At 46.1% G+C, this 18,935-nt stretch overlaps 1 protein-coding gene across 2 annotated transcripts in view; it reads left to right on the top strand.

Moving 5' to 3' along the window:
- The window catches only part of CUNH10orf143 (chromosome unknown C10orf143 homolog), a 36,063-nt gene extending 17,479 nt beyond the window's left edge, over positions 1 to 18,584 (top strand). Inside the window, exons 2-4 of one of the 2 annotated variants that reach the window (XM_057308596.1) lie at positions 4,141 to 4,248; positions 4,356 to 4,418; positions 17,081 to 18,584. In XM_057308596.1, the coding sequence (XP_057164579.1) occupies positions 4,141 to 4,248; positions 4,356 to 4,418; positions 17,081 to 17,098 (189 nt within the window). In that variant the 3' untranslated portion in view covers positions 17,099 to 18,584. The remainder of the gene's footprint in view (positions 1 to 4,140; positions 4,249 to 4,355; positions 4,419 to 17,080) is intronic. The other variant, XM_026494414.4, reaches the window with a different exon arrangement.
- Positions 18,585 to 18,935: the final 351 nt, after the last annotated feature.

Genomic DNA, 18,935 nt, shown 5'->3' on the forward strand with positions numbered 1-18,935 from the left:
CCACCCCCACCCCCACAAAAACCCACAAGACTTAGAATTACTAGGTAGGTCTGCTGTTCTTAATGGAAAACCTCCCCTCATTAGTTAGCTTTTTCCTCCATTGTTTCTTCCTTGAATTTTCTTTTGGGTTACGAACAAGCTAAGGCTTGTTGATTGATTAATTTTATTTTTTTTATTTTTATTGATAAAAACGTTAGTATAATGAATTTTTCTCTGATTACTGCTTTAAATGGATTCCATAGATTCTAATATATAGTGCTTTCTTTGTAATTATTTTTTAAAAATTCTGTACTTTTAGTTTGTATTTACTCTTTCATTACAAGTCAATAGTAGGTTTTTAAAAATATCCAAGTGGAAATGACTTTGTTTTTTGTTGTTGTTAATAATGTATACTTTTATTGCATTGTGATCGGAAAGTATTGTTTGCAGTGTTTCTGCATTATGAAAATGGTTGATGTTTTCTTTGTGACCTAATATATGACCATTTGTAGGGAATGTGCTATAGATTCTTGAGAGTAATATGTATTCTCTGCTATCAGGGTATGGACTGTATATCTGTAAGCTGTACTGTGGTAGATGGTGTCTCCGGACTTCTTGTGCACTTGCTCTGCCTTGTATGGAGATGGTGTATTAAATCTCCCATTTTTCGTACATGGGCCCATGTACATGCCTATGTGCATCTCCTTGCATATCCTGTCACCCTTGCTTCTAAAGGTGGTGGGTTTTTGTTTTTGTTTTAAGATTTTATTTATTTGGGAGAGAGAGAGAGGGAAAGCACAGAGGGAGAGTGAGAGGGAGAAGCAGACTTCCCGTTGAGCAGAGAGCCTGATGCGGCACTCTGTCCCAGGATCCTGAGATCACGACCTGAGCCAGAGGCAGACGCTTCACCGACTGAGCCCCCCAGGCGCCCCAAGGTGGTGGTTGTGTTACTTGGTGCATAGATGTTCATGAGCATTATGTCTTCATTGAGGACTGTGGCTTTTAACATTAAATATATCCTCTTGTGTTTAACCCTTTGGGACCTGAATTCTACTTGGTCTGCTTCTCTCTTTTTGTTTCATTTACCTTTGTCCAGCCTTTTTGTTTTTGGCCTTTCTGAATGACTTTATTTTAGGTCTGTCTCTTGTATACAGGATACAGTTGGGTCTTGTTCTGTGAGCCCAATTAAAACCCTTTTTCTTTAAATAGGTAAATTAAGTCCATTGGTATTTATTGACATGACTGATTTATTTGCTTGCAACTCTATCATAATATTTTATAATACGCATATTTTGTTGTATTTGCAATTCCTTTACGAGATCTGTATTCTTTGCTTTTATATTTTTGATTTTGGATTTAGTTAGATTTGTATTTTCTAGTCATTAGCTTTGTATTTAAACCTATTTTTATGTCCTTTGTTACCTGTTTTGTTAAACTCTTTATTGTCTGTTTTGTTTTTTTCTCGTATATTTTAATGCACACCTGTTGCTCACATAGTAATGACCTTTACATTAATCAGAGTTTTTGCTCTTTACTTCTTCCTTCATCTCACATTTTTTAGTTGAATTATTTCAGTTTTGTCACTGTAGTAATATTTGCACATCTGTCTTCAGTTTAATTGCACCTTTAATCTGGTCCAAGATGTACATCTAAATATTTTTAAATGTGTCTCATAAATCCTTTTGCTGGAATTCTCCCAGTCATGGCTAGGCAGGTAAAGCTTAACCTCACACAGAATCCTCAAGAAGGGCTGACTAGGTGTGGTATTCTCCAAATTCATGGAGGTTAAAAGTGCTTTTCTGTAGTCTTGGTAATTTAAAATTGGATTTAAAATTCTTGGTTCATACTTTCATTGAATTAAAAAAAATGTTGCCCCATTGTTGCCTTGCTTGTGTGTTGGTTTTGAAAAGTCCGCTGCTAGTCTGCTTCCTTTGCATATTCATTGATTGGTGCCCAAGGCCTTGAGGGCTTTGTCCTTACCTTTGAAATCTCCTAGTTTCATTAGGATGTGTCTGAGTTGACTCTTCTGGTTTATTTTTACCAGGTACCCTGTGAGCCTGTTCCTTTGAAGATTTGGGCCTTTTTCTGTTCTGGAAATTTCCTTACAGTGTTAAATGTTAGCTTTGCTGTATTGTTTTGCTTTCCTCCCTTTTTTCCCATCTGTCTCACTGTCGCTGTCCTCCTCTTGGTTTGGTCCTGCCTTTCCTCAGTGCCCTTTGTTAGTTTTCGTTTGAATTGATTCTCCTTGGGTGTTCTGTAATTGATTCCTCATTTCTGAGGTAAGTTTGTTTTCCTTCCATTACTTTCCTGAGTCTGCTCACCTCTCCCTTGGTTTCTCTGTTTTTGTCCTTTTCTGTTTTTAATTCTACATTTCTAATTCAGGGTAGTTTTTTGTATCCTTAAATGTTTGAATATGTTTAATTATGTTTTGGGAGTGTACATGCCAATTTTCTTTTGATTTGTGGTTTCAGGAGGACATTTTTATGGTGTTGAGTGTTTAAAAGATTGCGAGTCTCGCGGCAGCCTCTTCAGTTGGTTTGGCCAAGTGCAGGTGCTGTGGCAGCTCTTGACTGGCTGCTCGGCTTTGGTGAGGATGGGCCAGGGTGAAGCTCATGATGTTTCCTCTTTATCCCTAGGACCCCACACTTCTCTTTCTCTTTCAGCTTCACCACTCAGTTGTCGAAGGGTGCTTCTCCCTTCCCCTTTTGCCTGTTTTCTTCCCTGGAATGCCTCTGTAAATGGTGTCTGTCCCCTTATGCTGCATGTGTGGGCCCTGAAGTCCCTTCCCTGATGCAGGCGTTTAGGCACATCATAGCTTCTTCATGTTCGTATGGACTTCCTCACCTTTCTGCTGTGCTTCTCTCTGTCCTGTGATCTTTCCTTCTGCCCTGGCTCACTGGAGTTCATGACAGCAGGTGTTAGCTGGGGCCACGAGGGGCCCACACCAGGACCTGGTGGCTTTTCTCTTACCCTTTTCTCCGTGTTTCACATTCTCTGGCTTCATGTGATGCCCGGGGCATGGTTTGATGTAGAATTTGTAGTTTCATTTGGGGAACCATAAGGAAGTCAGTGATTGCGTAGCCAGCCTTGTCTTCAGCCATCCAGAGGTCAAGCACTCACCCAAGAAATTCTTCTCAGTGGGCTGAGGGGCTCGGAGTTCAGGATTTTCCAGTTTAATCTCAAAATTTCCATGTAATCTTTAAGGCATGTTAGAGAACAGTAAAACTAGCACTCTAAACCCATGATATAAGGCTTCTATATTGAATAAATCCATTAAATAGAAAAAAATCAATTTAGAAAATACAAATAAGTAACAGGACAGATAAGAAACAAATTTGGTAGAAACCATGATGATCGTTTGCAAGAGACCAGAGAAGTGGAGGGAGCCGCGGTGGAGGGGCTGTGTTTTCTGACCCGGTGGGAGCTGTCCAGCAGCAGGGCCTGCGGGCTGGCCTAGGGGGCCAGGGATGGACTTCACCATCCTTTGCAAAGGTCTTCCTGCTTCTCAACTTTGTGTCACTGAAAACATTGTTACCCTTCAAACTGCACAAAGTCTTGCGATTTTGGGAGTGAATAATTTTTTTTCCTTCAGCGTTAGAGGATTACTTTTGTAATTTATCTTCTTTAGTTCATGGGGAAGCAAAAACCAAATGTTAACTTTCCCAAAGTTTATCAGTTATGAAGCATGTGTGCAACCTGAAAATAAGTAAAATTAATTTGCTCTTCAGTGTCAGTAAAACAAAGAGTTATCCACATGTGAATTACTCATATTGTATTAAGAAAGTACGGAACTTGAAACTAGGCAAAATGTGTTAAAGCATGTAACTAGTGTCCTGAAGAAAATTGATAGATTTTGTATATTTTCAATATCAGTAAACCAGTTACAATAGTTTATTATAAGAGTTTTGACCAAAATTGTTTAAAATGCCTGTTTTAAATCTGTGAAGCCAAATAAACACCAAACGGTGCTGGAAATAATGAGGTTAAATGTAATTGATGGACCGTGTTCCCGAAAGACGATGTTTAAAGTCACCCCTCAGACGTCCTATAAACCCGTGCAGCTCTACAGAGTCTATGTTTGCAGCTGAAGTTCGCAGAAAGCAAATCCAATTAGTGTCGTGCGCTCCAGAGCCATCTCAAGTGACGTTTCGTGTCTTTCAGAAACGGGCATGCAGAAGAGTAGAAGCAGCCAGCACAGAGTGGGGCTGTGCCCCCGCGAAGCTCAGCACCCTGGTGTCCTGGAGCGGCGAGGGGCTGCCACGTGTGGGGGTAGGTTCCCGTTCCCACAAAACCAGCTGTGGCCCATTAAAGTATTTTAATAAAAAGTGTAAATAATCACTGTTCTGATGCATGTGTGGCTGTGATTTGTTAAATAGATCCCTCAGAACGGTGGAAGGAGCTCGGCCCAGCCTTGCCCGAGATGTATTGCGGGGGAGTCTGTAAGTGCATTAACCTTCTTGCTGTGACATAAAAGACAGACTTGTTCTTAAATATTAGATCCATAAAACAAAGTTAATAAAAACGGCAATTACATTTCTAAGGAATGAGGGATGTAAATAAAAAGGTGCAGATTGATTTAAGCTTTTCTTGGCATTCTGCTGGGGTGCAAACTGATTTGTTTCCAGCTTCAGATTGGAAATAGAAATGAAAATACACTTAAAATTTTTTCTTAATACAATGTTCAGGGAAGGGAACAGGCCACCGGATATGGTTAATAGAGATCATTTGAGGACATTTTGGAGAGAAGCCCTGACCTCAGTTAATTATCCAAATGGGAATGGACATTGTTTTTTCCTTTCCCCGGTTAAGCTTTCTTTGGTGTTCCCATAAACTTCACAGAAACCACAGATTTCGGAAGGAGAAATGCAGTGTTCACACCATTAATTCAAAGTAAAGGAGGTCTAAGATGGCCAGTGTCAGATTCTCAGTTTCCTGTATTGGGCAGAATATCATTAAGTATACACCAGCGTAATGATACCTTTGTTATTAATTTTGTACTTATTCTAAGAACAGGTTAATGTCTTTGATAACCTCTGTAATTCTTTTTTTTTTTAAATTTTAAATTTAGAATCTTAATATTGCAATTAAATAGAATTAACGTTTAACTGCTGCATAGAAATCAGTAGAGTGAGTGAGTGTGTGTGTGTGTGTGTGTATCTATCTCTGTATACGTATTTCTTAGATTGCCCTCTAAAGAGTTTAGAGAAACGTATTGCTGTGCTTCTGATAAGCAAAAGATTGAGTTGATCCATTGTAAGATTTTGAATGGGCATATCGCAGGCTACTGTGTTTTACAATCAGAGTCAATGATTTTGTTTTAATGAAGACCTAACGCTCTGTCAGTTACTGTCCACGTGAACCTCTGATCATCTGAAGCACTGGAGAAATACGAAAGCAAAGCTTAGTGTCTGACTTGTTCGACGAAGGCGTGCTTTTCGTACTCTTCAGGAGAATTTCTGAGTGTTATGCTGCATTCTCTGGTGTAATCCTGAACAAAGGTGAAGTCAAAGATCTAGCAATTGGAACTTCCTGTATTTTAGGTTAATTCTGGTAACAGCCACACATGCCCAGGAATATAAATACATAATGTTTACCTTGAGAAATATGGCCCCATTATGAGTAAATTGTGTTAATGCTAGTGACTAACTGGTAACCTTCCTTGTTCTCATCCCATTTCCATGGAATGTTTTTTTCAAATCCCCCCATCTGTTGGGCAAACACTTGGAACGTAATATGGATTCTTAATGCTCTGAGACGTTGTGTTCTGGCATGAATGGCTTAAAGAAAAAAAAGTACGGCTCAAGCAACTGATTGGATCATTTTAGCTAATATTCTGTTTGAACAACAGTTTCTGTTTGATTAGGATTTTTCCTTCCTTTGTAACTCCCCAAGCTTGCCTCTGTTCTGTTTCATAGGAAATGAATCTGTGAGCGGAGAACCTATATTGATATGTAAATACATCATTTTTTTCCTTAGTGCTCGATATTCTTTTCATCTAAATTTCAGAAACTGACTTTAAAAAATCAGTTTCCCTTTATCTGTGGTTATTCTCAATAAAATTTCACCCAGGCTTGGGTGATTTAATATTTACACCCACTGTTTCTAAAAGTCTTAGGTAAATAAAGATTGAAATGTGAATTTGAAAAGTCACACCTCTTGATATTTGAACAGACTATAGCTGCGTATATCTTCTTTTTCTAATAATATGGCTAGTTTCTCTCCTAAGCTTTTAAAATAATAAGACACTATTTTTGTATTCTGGAACATCAGAAGGTTCAGTGTTAAATAAAAAGCAAATAGTATTTTTAGAAATGCGAGATCCCAGGGAGAAGTGCTTAACAGTAAATCACCGATGGGCAGCAATTCCAAATTTCAGAAGACTTTATTAGACACACAGCTCCATTCACAAATGTGCACCCATGTGCATGAGTGTGCCCCGTCCTGTACCATTGTTCCTAGAGTGGACCCAGGGTGGTGATCTGGGGTCAAAGAGAAGCAAAGGTTGCATCGAGGGGTCTGTGGAGCCCTAAGGGGACACTTGCCTGTGAGTCTCAGTTTTATTTGGTGCTTCCCCCCATAACTTCCCTTGGTGTCCCCCCCCATAACCTCCTTTGGTGCTCCCCCCATCACCTCCCTTGGTGCTCCCCCCATCACCTCCCTTGCACCTAGTTTTCTGTGTGCTTCTAACTCAGTAGGACCTCAGCGGACTGGCGGGTCCTGCTCTGAATCCTCACACGGCTGTCAGCTCAGTGCCTGAGCGCCTGCTGTCTTACTCCTTCTGAGCTTTTCCTCCTATTTAACATGAATCATTTCTCATGAATACCGGGTCTTGGCTTCTCAAGTACGCAGGGACTTTTTCAGTTGACCTTCGCCTCGTTTTCCAGGTTGGCATGTGGTCCCTTCCCCGTGTGGTCCGTGCTGGTGGCCTTTGCAGTGACCACTGCTTCGGCCTGCCATGAGGTCCCTGCCATGGCGTGCGCTGCTCCATAGAGGTACTGACAACTGCAGGGAGACCGTCCCCATCCTTGTAGTGGGACATGGTGCTCTGTCCTCCAGGGTGTTCGCCCTGCCCCTCTCTGCTGCCCCGTTTGGGGCTGCGAGCCCAGAAGCAGCGCTGATGGCCGACGGTCGCCGTCCAGGGACCCCCTTTCCCTCACAGGAGGTTGCTTAGCTGGGCCCGGCCTCGACAGCACGCTTCCTTCCTCAGGTCACCTCAGCCTGCCTGGCCTGGGGTCCATGGCAGCTGAGGGGAGGGTGGAGACCACGCCGTCCTTCGCAGATTCTTTTTTTTTTTTTAAGATTTTTATTTATTTATTTATTTGACAGAGATAGAGACAGCCAGCGAGAGAGGGAACACAAGCAGGGGGAGTGGGAGAGGAAGAAGCAGGCTCTTAGTGGAGGAGCCTGATGTGGGGCTCGAACCCAGAACGCTGGGATCACGCCCTGAGCCGAAGGCAGACGCTTAACCGCTGCGCTACTCAGGCGCCCCTGGCTTCTGGTTTCTGACCCTGGACGTTGGAGTATGGGGGAGGGTGGGCTGGGAGCCAGAGCATCTCTCCCTCTGTCCCCTCCCTCCATGATGCCAGCTCTGGCAGGGTTGTCCCCCATGGTCCCAGCTCCTGCAAGGTTGTCCCCCTGTGGTCCCAGCTCCTGCAGGGTGGCACGGACTCCTGGGTTCTGGGCCATGCAGCTGCCTCCCTTGGTCTTCCCCACCCGGGGGAGGCTGCGGCTGTCTGCGGGGGGGATATCTGGTTGCCTTGCCCTCACCCACGTGGCTTTTCTGTTCTTCCATCATTTGTTGCTTGAAGCCACCTTAAATTCCCTGTGTGAGGTACCTGGATTCCTCTCTGACTAGACCCTTTCGGGGTTAATTGCCTAATGAGTAGACAAGTCCTCCTGGGGGAAAAAAGAAAAAGATTGCTGTTTTAAACATGGGCCTCTGGGGGTCTTTGTTGCCCACCCTCAGCTCTCGGGGTCTCGTCCAACAAGCTCAGCGTTCGGGAGTGTGGGCAGAGCCTGCCCCAGCTCGGAGTCGCGTGGGCAGTGTGGCGAGCCTGGGCGCTAGACTGAAGGAGTCAGGCCCTTTCGTATTGCTCACCCCCCGGTGTGTTTGTTCTGTTATCTGGGGTTAACTGGGTTTTATTGCCCAGACTGATAGTGAATTGCCATATAAAGGCCAATGTGCACAGCATGATGTGTTGGTTTTATGGTCCCTGCCCCACCACAACACACACCAACAAGTTGATTTTGGATAGTGGCCGTCCATTAGTGTTGAGGCCGATACTCAGGGAGTAGTCTCAGGAAGCCTCTGTGCTACTCACTTTTTGACAGTGAAACGCACTGCCTGACCGCGGTGAGGAGGGCTGGGCGCAGAAATCGAGGGCGGGGCATCCGGGGCTTGGTCCATGCCTCCTGACTGGTGTCCCCGTGCTGGCTGGCGTCCCCGTAGGGACAGCGGGGGCAGCCCAAGTGTGCTTATTCTGATTCTAAACAGATACATTGTTTTCTTCACACTTTTTGTCTCCAAATGGGCGACCTTTAAAATATTTGTTGTATTTTGTATACGTGTCTGTCTTATTGGTGATTGCTTCCTGCCTCTGTGGCATCTGTAAACAAAGCCCTGAAGCAGGAACGTCCCGAAGCTGGTGTTCACGAGTCTGTCGTTCCCTGGAGCCTGCGTCACGGCAGGGGGGTGGCTGCGGTGCTCAAGCTTAGTGGCCCAGGTGTTAAGCCGTGGACGAGGCGGAGATGAAAATGTAACGTTTTGACACAGATGAAGGAAGATCGATGTGCAGGGGTCTGCTCTTTGTGTCCTGTTTCAGCAATCGCTAGTTCTTGTCAGTCCTCTGTTCTTACGTCCTGAGAGGAGAAAACACAATCAGGTGGGATCAAGGGAAATTTCATTGATTCTTCTGTGAGAATCAAATTATGCTTGTCCATTTTCCCTAGGTTTGTCAAGGATCCTAGAGTTCATTGAACCCCATCCATTTACAGATAAGGAGTGTCGGGTCCACTGTGGTTGGTGGACGGGCTCCCGGCCCTCTCTGCTCCTCTTGGCTGGTCCGTGTGCTCAGTGTCAGACCGCCAGCCTCCCACTGGGGGCTGCCCCACACTGGGCCTGGCGAGCAGCTCACCCCCCGCGAGGCGCTGCAGCGAGGCTGTGGGTCTTCGCGGACGTCCCGCCTGGACCCAAGCAGAGCTCCCAGGCGAAGGCGCAGGCCGAGTTACTCAGACTGGAAGACCACTGGCCAAGAGAGCAGTTGGCTATGTCAGTACAGCCGAGTGTGAATCCCAAAATAGAGGCGTTTGAATAGACTTGCTTACAAAATCTTCAGATTTAGCTTCTGGCCATAAATGCTTTCTCTAGAGTATGGGAATCAGGAAAATAGTTTTGTATTTTCTTTTTTTTTTTTAAACTATGTTATTGAGATCATTTCCAGGCTCTGAAGAACACAGATGACTAGAAAAACGAAACGAATGCTTCGTTCTCTATAAATAGAGTGAGTGAAACTCTGAGGAGATGGTGACGTGGATTAAAAGCACTTTAAGGTGAACAGCATTTAGCCTTGCTCGGAGCCCGCTTGGCCATGTCGCCCTCTGCTGTGGGTGGACATGTCAGATACATGATCAGTCTGTCTTGAGTGCAGACAGGATATGGAGCGGAGCATACAGACACACCCCTGATGGCCGTGACGAGGTCCTCTGTTGGGTTTGGTCCTGGAATGGGCCGGGGGGCTAGAGGGCTGTAATTCTAATGCCCAGAAGCAGATGTGACTTTGAGCAGTGGAGGCGTGGCGGCCAGAATCTGGACCCTTGCAGAAAGTTCTGAGCCGGGGAGATCTGGCTATACCTTAAGGGGATTAGAAATTAAAATACCAGGCCATACACAGGTGTGGGCTCCAAGTTTCTTCTGTCCAGTGGTACAAGAACCAAAAGGAAAGCATGAACATAAAAATAGATACAGACTCTTGAAGTCCTTTAAGGCCTTGGACAGTGGCAAATGCAGAGTCATCCTACGGGCACACCTGCACCGTCCACAGCACATGGGATTCAGAGCTGAGACTGTCTGCACAGAGGATGTCACGTCAGAACAATATAACCGACGTAAACAGATCTGCCTCTGGGGGGGTGCGGGTACATCAGGAATTATAACAAACAGGACAATACAAGCCTCCAGGTTCTGAACTGCATTCCCTATATGAAGTACACTGTAAAGATAATTTTTTTTAAATTTCAAAAGCAAACGATTAAGAAGAAATAGAGCCAGGGACACCTGGGTGATGCAGTGGGTTAAGCGACTGACTCTCGGTTTCGGCTCCGGTCATGATCTCAGGGTCGTGAGATCGAGCCCCGTGTTGGGCTCTGCACTCAACGGGGAGTCGGCTTGAGATCATCTCTCTCTCTCCCTCTCCCTCTGCCCTTCCCCTGCTCATGGACTCTCTCTCTTTCTCTCCTAAAAAAAAAAGTAATAAGATTTAAGGTAGAAGAAATACAGCCATAATTAAGTGTGAAAAAAGAATTGGTCAAAAAAAAAACAAAAAAACCCCAAAAGATAAAACCCTTCTAAAAGTAAATGATACAATCACTGAAGTGAGACATAGTTAAAGACAGAATTAGTGAACTAGATTTATCTGGGGAAGTCATCCAAAACAGCACAAGATGGAAAGTATGAAAGTGTGATTAGGAATCAGAGGAAAGAGTGGAAGGTCTATCAGCAAATCCAGAAGGAGCGAATTTAGAGAACAGGAGAGGAAAGGATAATGAAAACACCTGACTTGAAAAGACTTATGGCCTTTGAGAAGATAGTGGCTAAGAATTTCCCAGAATTGAAGAAAGACACGTGTAGCCAGACAATTTTGAGGCAGAAGAAGAAGGTGACAAGAGATCACCTGTCAGATGTCAAGATACATTACAAAGTTGTAAGAATTCCGACAATGTGCTATTGGCCCAGGGATAGGGAAGTAGACCAATGCAATAAATTTGAGGGCTTTAAACTTGGGTATATGGCAGCTCAATGCATTGCAGAGATGGTATAGCAAGTCGCTTGGGAATGACAGGGTCCTCTAACTGTGCTAAGATGTGCGGCCATCTATATGAGGAAAAATAAGATTCGATCTCTACCTCACACAAATCAATCCTGGGAGGCGGGGAGAAGGTTAAAGATCCTAAATGTGCAAAGTAAATAAATAGGGAATTACAAAAGCTAATAAAGCCACAAGGAAAAGATTGATCTAGTTGATTATGTACATAAGACACATTGCATACCAAAATTCCTCATCACTGTTTAAGAAGATCCCATAAAGCAGGGAAGACATTTGTGACATACCAAATGGAGTGTAGCAGATACGTGGACAAAGTCTATGAATTGGCAATTTAGAGAAGAGGAAACCAAATTAGCCAGTAAACGTAAATGGACGTTAAGCCTTGCTACTAATTAAGGGTGTCAACTTAAAGCATCAAATTAGCAGAAAAATAAAATAACAAAGCTCCAAAGTGTGGAGAAGGATATGGGACATCCTCTATCCTCTAGCCCTAGTCTGCCTCCCCCCATTTCAGTCCTACCCACATATCCCTTCCCCTGATCTAAAAGGAATTGTTTGCCAAACCCGAGCCCTTTAAAGATGATCAGTAGGAGACTGAGTATGAACAGTGTGCTGACGTATGAACAGAAGCTGATGATGGAAGTGTGGGCAAGAATGTGGAGTGAAAGGATCTGCCCGCCTCGTTGGAGGCCATGCATTGTGGCTCGGTGACGCACAGAGCAGTACCTGCTAAGGGTGGTGGTGGGCCGTTCCCTGTGACCCAGAGAGTAACTCCTGGGAAGGCACCCTAACAGATGCCCAAAGAAGTGTGTGCAAAATAGTGACAGTGTTGCTTGCTTAGCAAAAAGCCAGAAACAACCCACCTGTCCACTAGGACAATTGATAAGTCAGTTTAGGTATATTAATTCAATGAAATATACACAGTAAAAATGGACGAATTAAGGAAATTACAGAAGACCATGTATAGAATGATACCATTTAGATAAAATTTTAAACATGTAGAACATTGATATTAACTAAAAGAGTAAGAGATGTTCCTGAGAATGAGATACCTCAAGTTAGGACGATGAGCTTATTTCTCCTTAGGGCATGAGGGCTCAGGATAGGTGCGGTGTTTCTGTCGTATCTCTTATGGGCTCTCTCCCAAGCTATGAGGTGCTTCACGAGGGTGTATTATGTTTTTGTCTGTAGCTCTTTTGTACCCCTGACATCATGGCGGGTGGGTCTTGGGCACGAGGTCTCTGCACATCCGTCATGGTAAAGTGGAGGGACAGTAAAGGGGAGGTTCTGTGGAGCCACTGCGGAGATGTGACAGATTACCCAGCGTGGGGTGATACTTTGACCACAGACCTCTTGTTGCTGAAAACAGACCCCGGAAGACCTTGGCATGACATCTCTGACGCGGTCAGGGGACAGTGTCTGTGTGAACATGGGGGCTGGCTGTGCTAGGCAGCCAGATGTAAGTGGACCCGTGCAGTGGGAGCCCTCCTGCCCTGCACACAGGAAGTGCGGCCACCAAAATTGACTCCAGAAAAGAACGTAAACAGACCAGTAGTAGTGTGATGAGTTGGGAAAGTTTTCCAGAAGCTACCATCACGGATGGCTTTATAGGTTAAAAAAATCCTACGTGAAGGAACACACGGATGAGTTAACATTAGAAAAACTACCGCATTGATCAAAGGAGAAAGAAAACAAATGATCATCTAAATCGATGCAGAAACAGCATTCAGTTACTCCACATCCCACTCATGATGAAAAGTCAGCAAACCAGAAATAGACGTGCTTATACTGGGGAGGTTTGGGGTTTGTCCTACTTCGTGGAAGCATTTCCGTCGATGAAGAGGAAGGCACAAGTTCGCTTGCTGGCTCCTCTTCTGTTTAGCGCACTGAGTGTGCTCATGGGCTGGGGTGCCTGACCGTCCAGGGAGGGATAATGCTTTGACCTTTGGTGCGTTAAGACAAGAAAAAGGAAGCAATGGTGTAAGAATTGGAAAGGAAAAAAATAAACTGTTATTTCCAGATGATACAATTATCTACGCAGAATATCCAAGAAAAGCTACAGATAAAGTGCTAGAACTAATATTCATCATGCTTGTAGGCTCTAAGATGAACATTCAACATAGGACGGATGAGTGGGTAAAGAAACTGTGTATATATACGCAGTGGAATGTTATTCAGCCATAAAAAGAGAATGAAATCCTGCCATTTGCAACAACATGGATGACCCTCCAGGGCATTCTGCTGAGTGAGATAAGTCAGAAAAAGGCTCATACTCTATGATCCCACTTACATTTGGAATCTTTTATTTGGAAAAAGAAAAAGCTCAGATACTGAGAGCAGATTGGTGGATGCCTAAGGTAGGAAATAGGGGGTTGGAGAAATGGGTGAAAGGGGTCAAAGGTGTAAAATGAAAAAATTACAACAAAAATTTAAAAAGGCAGTAGCAGCCCTGGGTAAGTGGGTTCTTTAAAGCCCTCAGGCTCCTCACAGGGGAGCCCGCTTGAGACATGAGCATCCCCTCTGAGTGCCAGATGCCCCTCCGCTAGGGCCCGGATCCAGGAGTTCGAGCTCAGTTTTATGTAAAAACAACCTGGTAATTGGATTTTGGAGAGTATGCCTTAGTGCCTGCTTCTGAAGTCCACGAAAGCTGTGCATGCAGTTTGGTTTTGGGTTTTAAACTCAAGGCTTTTCCTAGAATGCACAGTTCTCCATATTCCCTATTTTTAAAACAACCTGTTTGTCTCCAGCTCAACAATATTCCTGTGTGAGACTCCGATCCTCACGCATCTGGGATGTGCGTGTTGTAAGTCGGATCCTCGTGCATCTGAGATGTGCGTGTTGTAAGTCGGATCCTCGTGCATCTGAGATGTGCGTGTTGTAAGTCGGATCCTCTTGCGTCTGAGATGTGCGTGTTGTAAGTCGGATCCTCGTGCATCTGGGATGTGCGTGTTGTAAGTCGTCCCGCTCGAGACTCGGATCCTCGTGCATCTGGGATGTGCGTGTTGTAAGTCGGATCCTCATGCATCTGGGATGTGCGTGTTGTAAGTCATCCCGCTCGAGACTCGGATCCTCGTGCGTCTGGGATGTGCGTGTTGTAAGTCGTCCCGCTCGAGACTCGGATCCTCGTGCGTCTCGGATGTGCGTGTTGTAAGTCGGATCCTCGTGCATCTGAGATGTGCGTGTTGTAAGTCGGATCCTCGTGCATCTGGGATGTGCGTGTTGTAAGTCGTCCCGCTCGGGCAGGTGGAGCTGCGCTCCACACGAACCTTAGCCTGGATTCAGCCCTAGGTCTTCGTCCACAGCGTGAGCACCGGACTCAGCCTCAGCAGCATCGTGAGGCTAGGTTATGGGATGCCACCTGGCCGGCTCCACCCCCGTGACGTCCTACCTGCTTATCCTTTCCCCCGGCCCTAAATGGAGTGTTTCTCCAACTTGGTCCCTTCGAAGATAGTGGGAAACAGATTATAACGTTTGCTCATTGTTGTTCTGAGTTGCACTCTAGAAACTGTTACTGAGTACTGCTAAGTACTGAGCTTTGTTCCTCTTGTCCACTCCCACCCCCTAGACAGGTCCTACATGGACGAGGCTAGGGTAAGTTACAGGGCCTTCACGCTATGGGAAAATCTGGAAGGGAGGCAAAATCAGGTGTCCTTTGACTTGATGTGGGCTGTGCTCTCCTCAACTACTTCAGAGGCTTGCTGACATAACAAGGTGGAAGGCCAGGTTCAAATATAGAATTCCTGAATTTCTCAGAGTTCCATGCTGGGTCCTGGTGGGATGAGGGAAAGCTGGCTCCTAGGCACGCCCCTCCTTGCTTCTGAGCCCAGGCTCTGTCCTGCATGACATGGGGCCTTGAGCATGTTCAGAGGACACGTCCAGGCTCTTCCTCATCCCCACTCCCACCTCACATAGCCCTCTCCAACAAACAGCGACCCCCTGGAGTAGGGCAGTAGTGGAGAACGTACCTGGAGAAAAGGCTGGCTCCAGGAGGTAGGCTCTGGAAGGGGAACAGGGCTTTTGGGTGGGAACATCCCATTGGCTCTGCAGATTCTTTACCCCATGGAGAGGTACAGCTAAAATGGGCCAGAGGGGGACCCTCCGCAGCATGAGGCCCAAGGCGGCAGGTGCACTGGTAGGGTAGCTCAGACGGAGGGAGAGACAGATGAACTCTTCCTCAGTGTTGATAATTAGGAAACAAGTCGCAGTCACATTATTCTGGACGCGAGGAGCAGGAGTTTTCAGATGACTAGAAAAACAGGACAAAAGCTTCTCAAAGAGTAAAATCTGTTCCACCCCCAGGAGAGGGCGAACTTCATTTAAAGGCAAGTTAGCACTTGCTGGAAAATGTGAAGGTCTGGCTTTGAGTTCCTGACCAGTATCCTTTCAGTTCCGCCTGCAGGATTCCCATCGGTATTTGTCGCAGGCTAGGTCCGCTAGCCACAGCCTGTCCTGTGTATTTGGGGCTGTTTCTGGAGCGCCTTGTTTCTGGGGGCTAGTTTGGTTGGATCTAGAACTTTCCATGAACCGTCGTTCAGCACTTTGCGTGCGTTCTCTCACTGCCTCCTGATTCTGATGGGAAGTCTGCTGTTAATCTTCGGAGGATCCTTGTATGTGACATGACGCTTCTCTCTCTCTGCCTCTGAGATTTGTGCTTTCACACTTACTCTGCTGTGTCCAGGTGTGGACACCTTTGGGCCTGAGGCCCTTTTGATTCCAATATTAGAGATGAACTAAAGCTGTTTTCAAACACGTCTTTCTTTGGTGGAAAACCGTTGGAAGTGTCTTTTATCAAAAGTGATGTGTTCCCACTGTTTCTTACAAGATGACTTTTCAAGCCTGACCAGGCAACAGGGCCTTGTCAGCGAGCATGAGCCTATGGGCATAACTAATCTCTTGGCTGCTGTCGAGTCGAGGACGTGGTCAGTGCCCAGACCCCACCGTCACACGCGCCTCTGGGGGCTGGCGTGCGCCACAGGGCACTGCAGGGCCCAAGGACTGCACACCCCACCTGTCGGTCGGGGATAGACAGGCTCCTCTTTGGGTGTCACTGTGGCTCTGCACTGTGAGAGGGACATTGACAAAATAGAAGGTGTCGAGAGGAGTGAATAGGACGGTGTGGGAACCTGACAGAATACTGGGTGACAGGCTTTAAGGAGCACTTTCTGCAGGTTCTTTTGTGCTTAAGATCCTGGATCTTGGTTTTCATATTGATGTGGCTCTGTGTTATTGTTCCAAGTCTGGCCATTCTGCCTCCACATGTCTTCACATAACCCCATTGCACGGGGAGGCGGGGGGTGGGGGCTAGATGGAGACCTCTCAGTGAACACCTTCTTAAAAAGAAAACTTGGTTTTTGAGCCACATGGTGGTGGTGCTGTTAGAAACAGTGATGATGATGATGATGATGATGATGATGATGATGATAAAGTTAAAGAGCATTGCCCAATCTCCCCACCAGCCAGTCTCACTGTCCCTCCTCTGAGCGAGGCCTCGTCCTGTCTGTAGTCTGGCCTCCTGAGCCTGTCCACTGCATTCCTTCTCCCCCAGCACCTCAGAGGGAGCTTCCCAAGCTCTGTCTAACCTCATCTCTGCAACTTCCCGTGCTTGGAGCAGTGCTCCCTCACCCAGGCTCCTGCTGCCAAGGGTCTCACGACAGAGACATTTGGGAAGTGCTATATTCTTACCCCACCTTTTGGAAATTTGATGCATAGTAGTTGATTAAAGAACTCAAGAATCACAGTAAAGACACTCGTTTAATTTTGTTCAATCCATTGTTTGCAAAATGTCCTTTTGTAAAGGGATGCCTGTTACACATGCATTTCTAAGACTGTTTTGGGAAACACAGGCCCGTTGAATAAATTCGGCACCTGTATTTACAATCTGGGCGCAGCCTGACCATCCAAATAGATCTCCTGTCCCTGCCTGTGTGTGCCATGGACCCTGGCTTCCGTCATCCCAGATGGCTTCTCTGGTTCCGGAACATTCTGACTGGCTGTTCTCATTGCCTGGGAGGCTCTCTCCTACCTTGTAAGATTCTGTTATGTCCTCTTGGTCCACTCAGGATACCTCTCCAATGTGAAGCCTTCCAGACCCTCCTCAGGTAGAATCAGCGCCCCCCAGAACACCGCATTCCAGTCCACCTGAATGATCCGTCTTTGTGACACGGGTGCTCACAGGCCTGGGTGCCACCTCTCTGGCTGTTTGCCTGTCTCAGGTCTCTCAAGCTGGGTCCCCATGGCTCCGGACAGCACCGCCTTCTAGGAAATGGACACCATCATGGACCAGACCACTTTGTCCCTTCTGCAGCCTGGCCCGACCCACCCTTCCTGGCCTGTGCCAGCCCAGGGAGCCAGCTGGCCTCATGATGTGGTCTTGGAGAGCAGGGCTCCCCTGCCGGCTCCTGCCATTGGGCCACGGATCCACACTGCTCTCTGCTGGGATCATGGCCAAGTGGGACAAAGGTTCCTAGATGCTGGACAAGACCTCTCATTTCACAGTGGCTCAGCGTCTGGCCACCTGTCTGCCCCTAGCCATCTGGTCCTCCCAGCTCCTTCTGCGGGTGAAGGTGAGGAGGCGTGAGGTGAGGTGGACAGCGGCCCTGGACTGTTATGAAGCCGCGTCACTTCCAGAGCCTGGTCCTCCTGAGAGGAGCCGCTACAGCGCCTTTGTGCTGGATCCCTATTCAATATTTAGACAACATCATTTAAAAAAATTCTGTCTTATGAATATATAAATTATATTTTCACTCTTTTTTTTCCCTCATAGCACTGTAGGGGAGAAGAAAAATAATGTTTATTGAGAACATTCTATGTAACAGGCACTGTAGGAAGTGCTTTAAGTATCTTTTTTATTATATGTTATGTATAGTCTGTAAATGTGTATTTACCTCAGAAATAAAACATTCTTTACAAGTGGTGGCCCTGTCATTTTAAATGCAGTGCTGCGTGTGGGTGAAGCGACAGCCGCGGTAAATCCATTCCCATGATGTATTTTTGTATCATTGTAGGGGCATCTTAACCACACCGAGAGCCAGTAAGAGGTGCCAGCTGGAAGGTTCTGTCCATGTGCCAACGAGGGTCGCCCTCAGGATGGACCTGGGCGCCCACCTGTTCAAATCGCAGCCCCATGTCCCCTGGTTCAGGAGATCCCACCGCCTGCCACGTGAGAGCCAGGAGGACCCCATCACCTCAGAGGAGCCTTCAAACTGTTGTCCCCCACACACCTTTCAGATGTATCTTTCTTGACAAGGAAATCGTTTGAATCATTTAAAAGTTTAAAAAAAAGGTCCATATCAGATTTCCTGTGAGGTTTGAGAACGTGCGTCCTCTGGAACCGTATCCGGATGTAGCCCTGCTTTCCTAATTTCCAGGTGTTTTGTGGACTGATCAGAGCTGCTTATGTATTCTTTTTTAATTAAAAGACTTATTTTTATATTTAAAATGCTCTATTATCTTAAACTGAGTTTTACTAAATGCTGGTATCCAATCTGTTCTGTGTAATTCCCCAAATGAAGTTATCAGGCACAAGGTCTCTTTTATATTAAAATGTTTCCATTTCTCTTGGGTTTCCCGTGCATCGTCTGACTGTGGAGACTGGCGTCGTTTTCCCTGGGTCTGAGGGCTTCCTGAGATGTCCTAGTACTTGACAGACAAGGTCCTCACCTGGGACTGCTCCCAGGTTCTGAGTTATAGGACAGAGCCCCTGCGCTCCCTGTGTTGTCCTTGTGTCATCCCGAGGGCCGTGTCCTCTGCCAGTGGCCACCCCTCAGCACCGACAGTCTGAAGAGCCAGTCCAGCCACGGCCACAGTGTGTGGTCGTGGAGGGATTTCATGTGGCACAGAAGGGCAGAAGAAGCAGCCCGCACAATACCAGCTGGGATGGGGATTACCCAGAATCGCAGGGCACACGGCTGTGTT

Source organism: Ursus arctos, unplaced genomic scaffold (assembly GCF_023065955.2).
Source record: "Ursus arctos isolate Adak ecotype North America unplaced genomic scaffold, UrsArc2.0 scaffold_7, whole genome shotgun sequence".
In the NCBI taxonomy this organism is placed as follows: Eukaryota; Metazoa; Chordata; class Mammalia; order Carnivora; family Ursidae; genus Ursus; species Ursus arctos.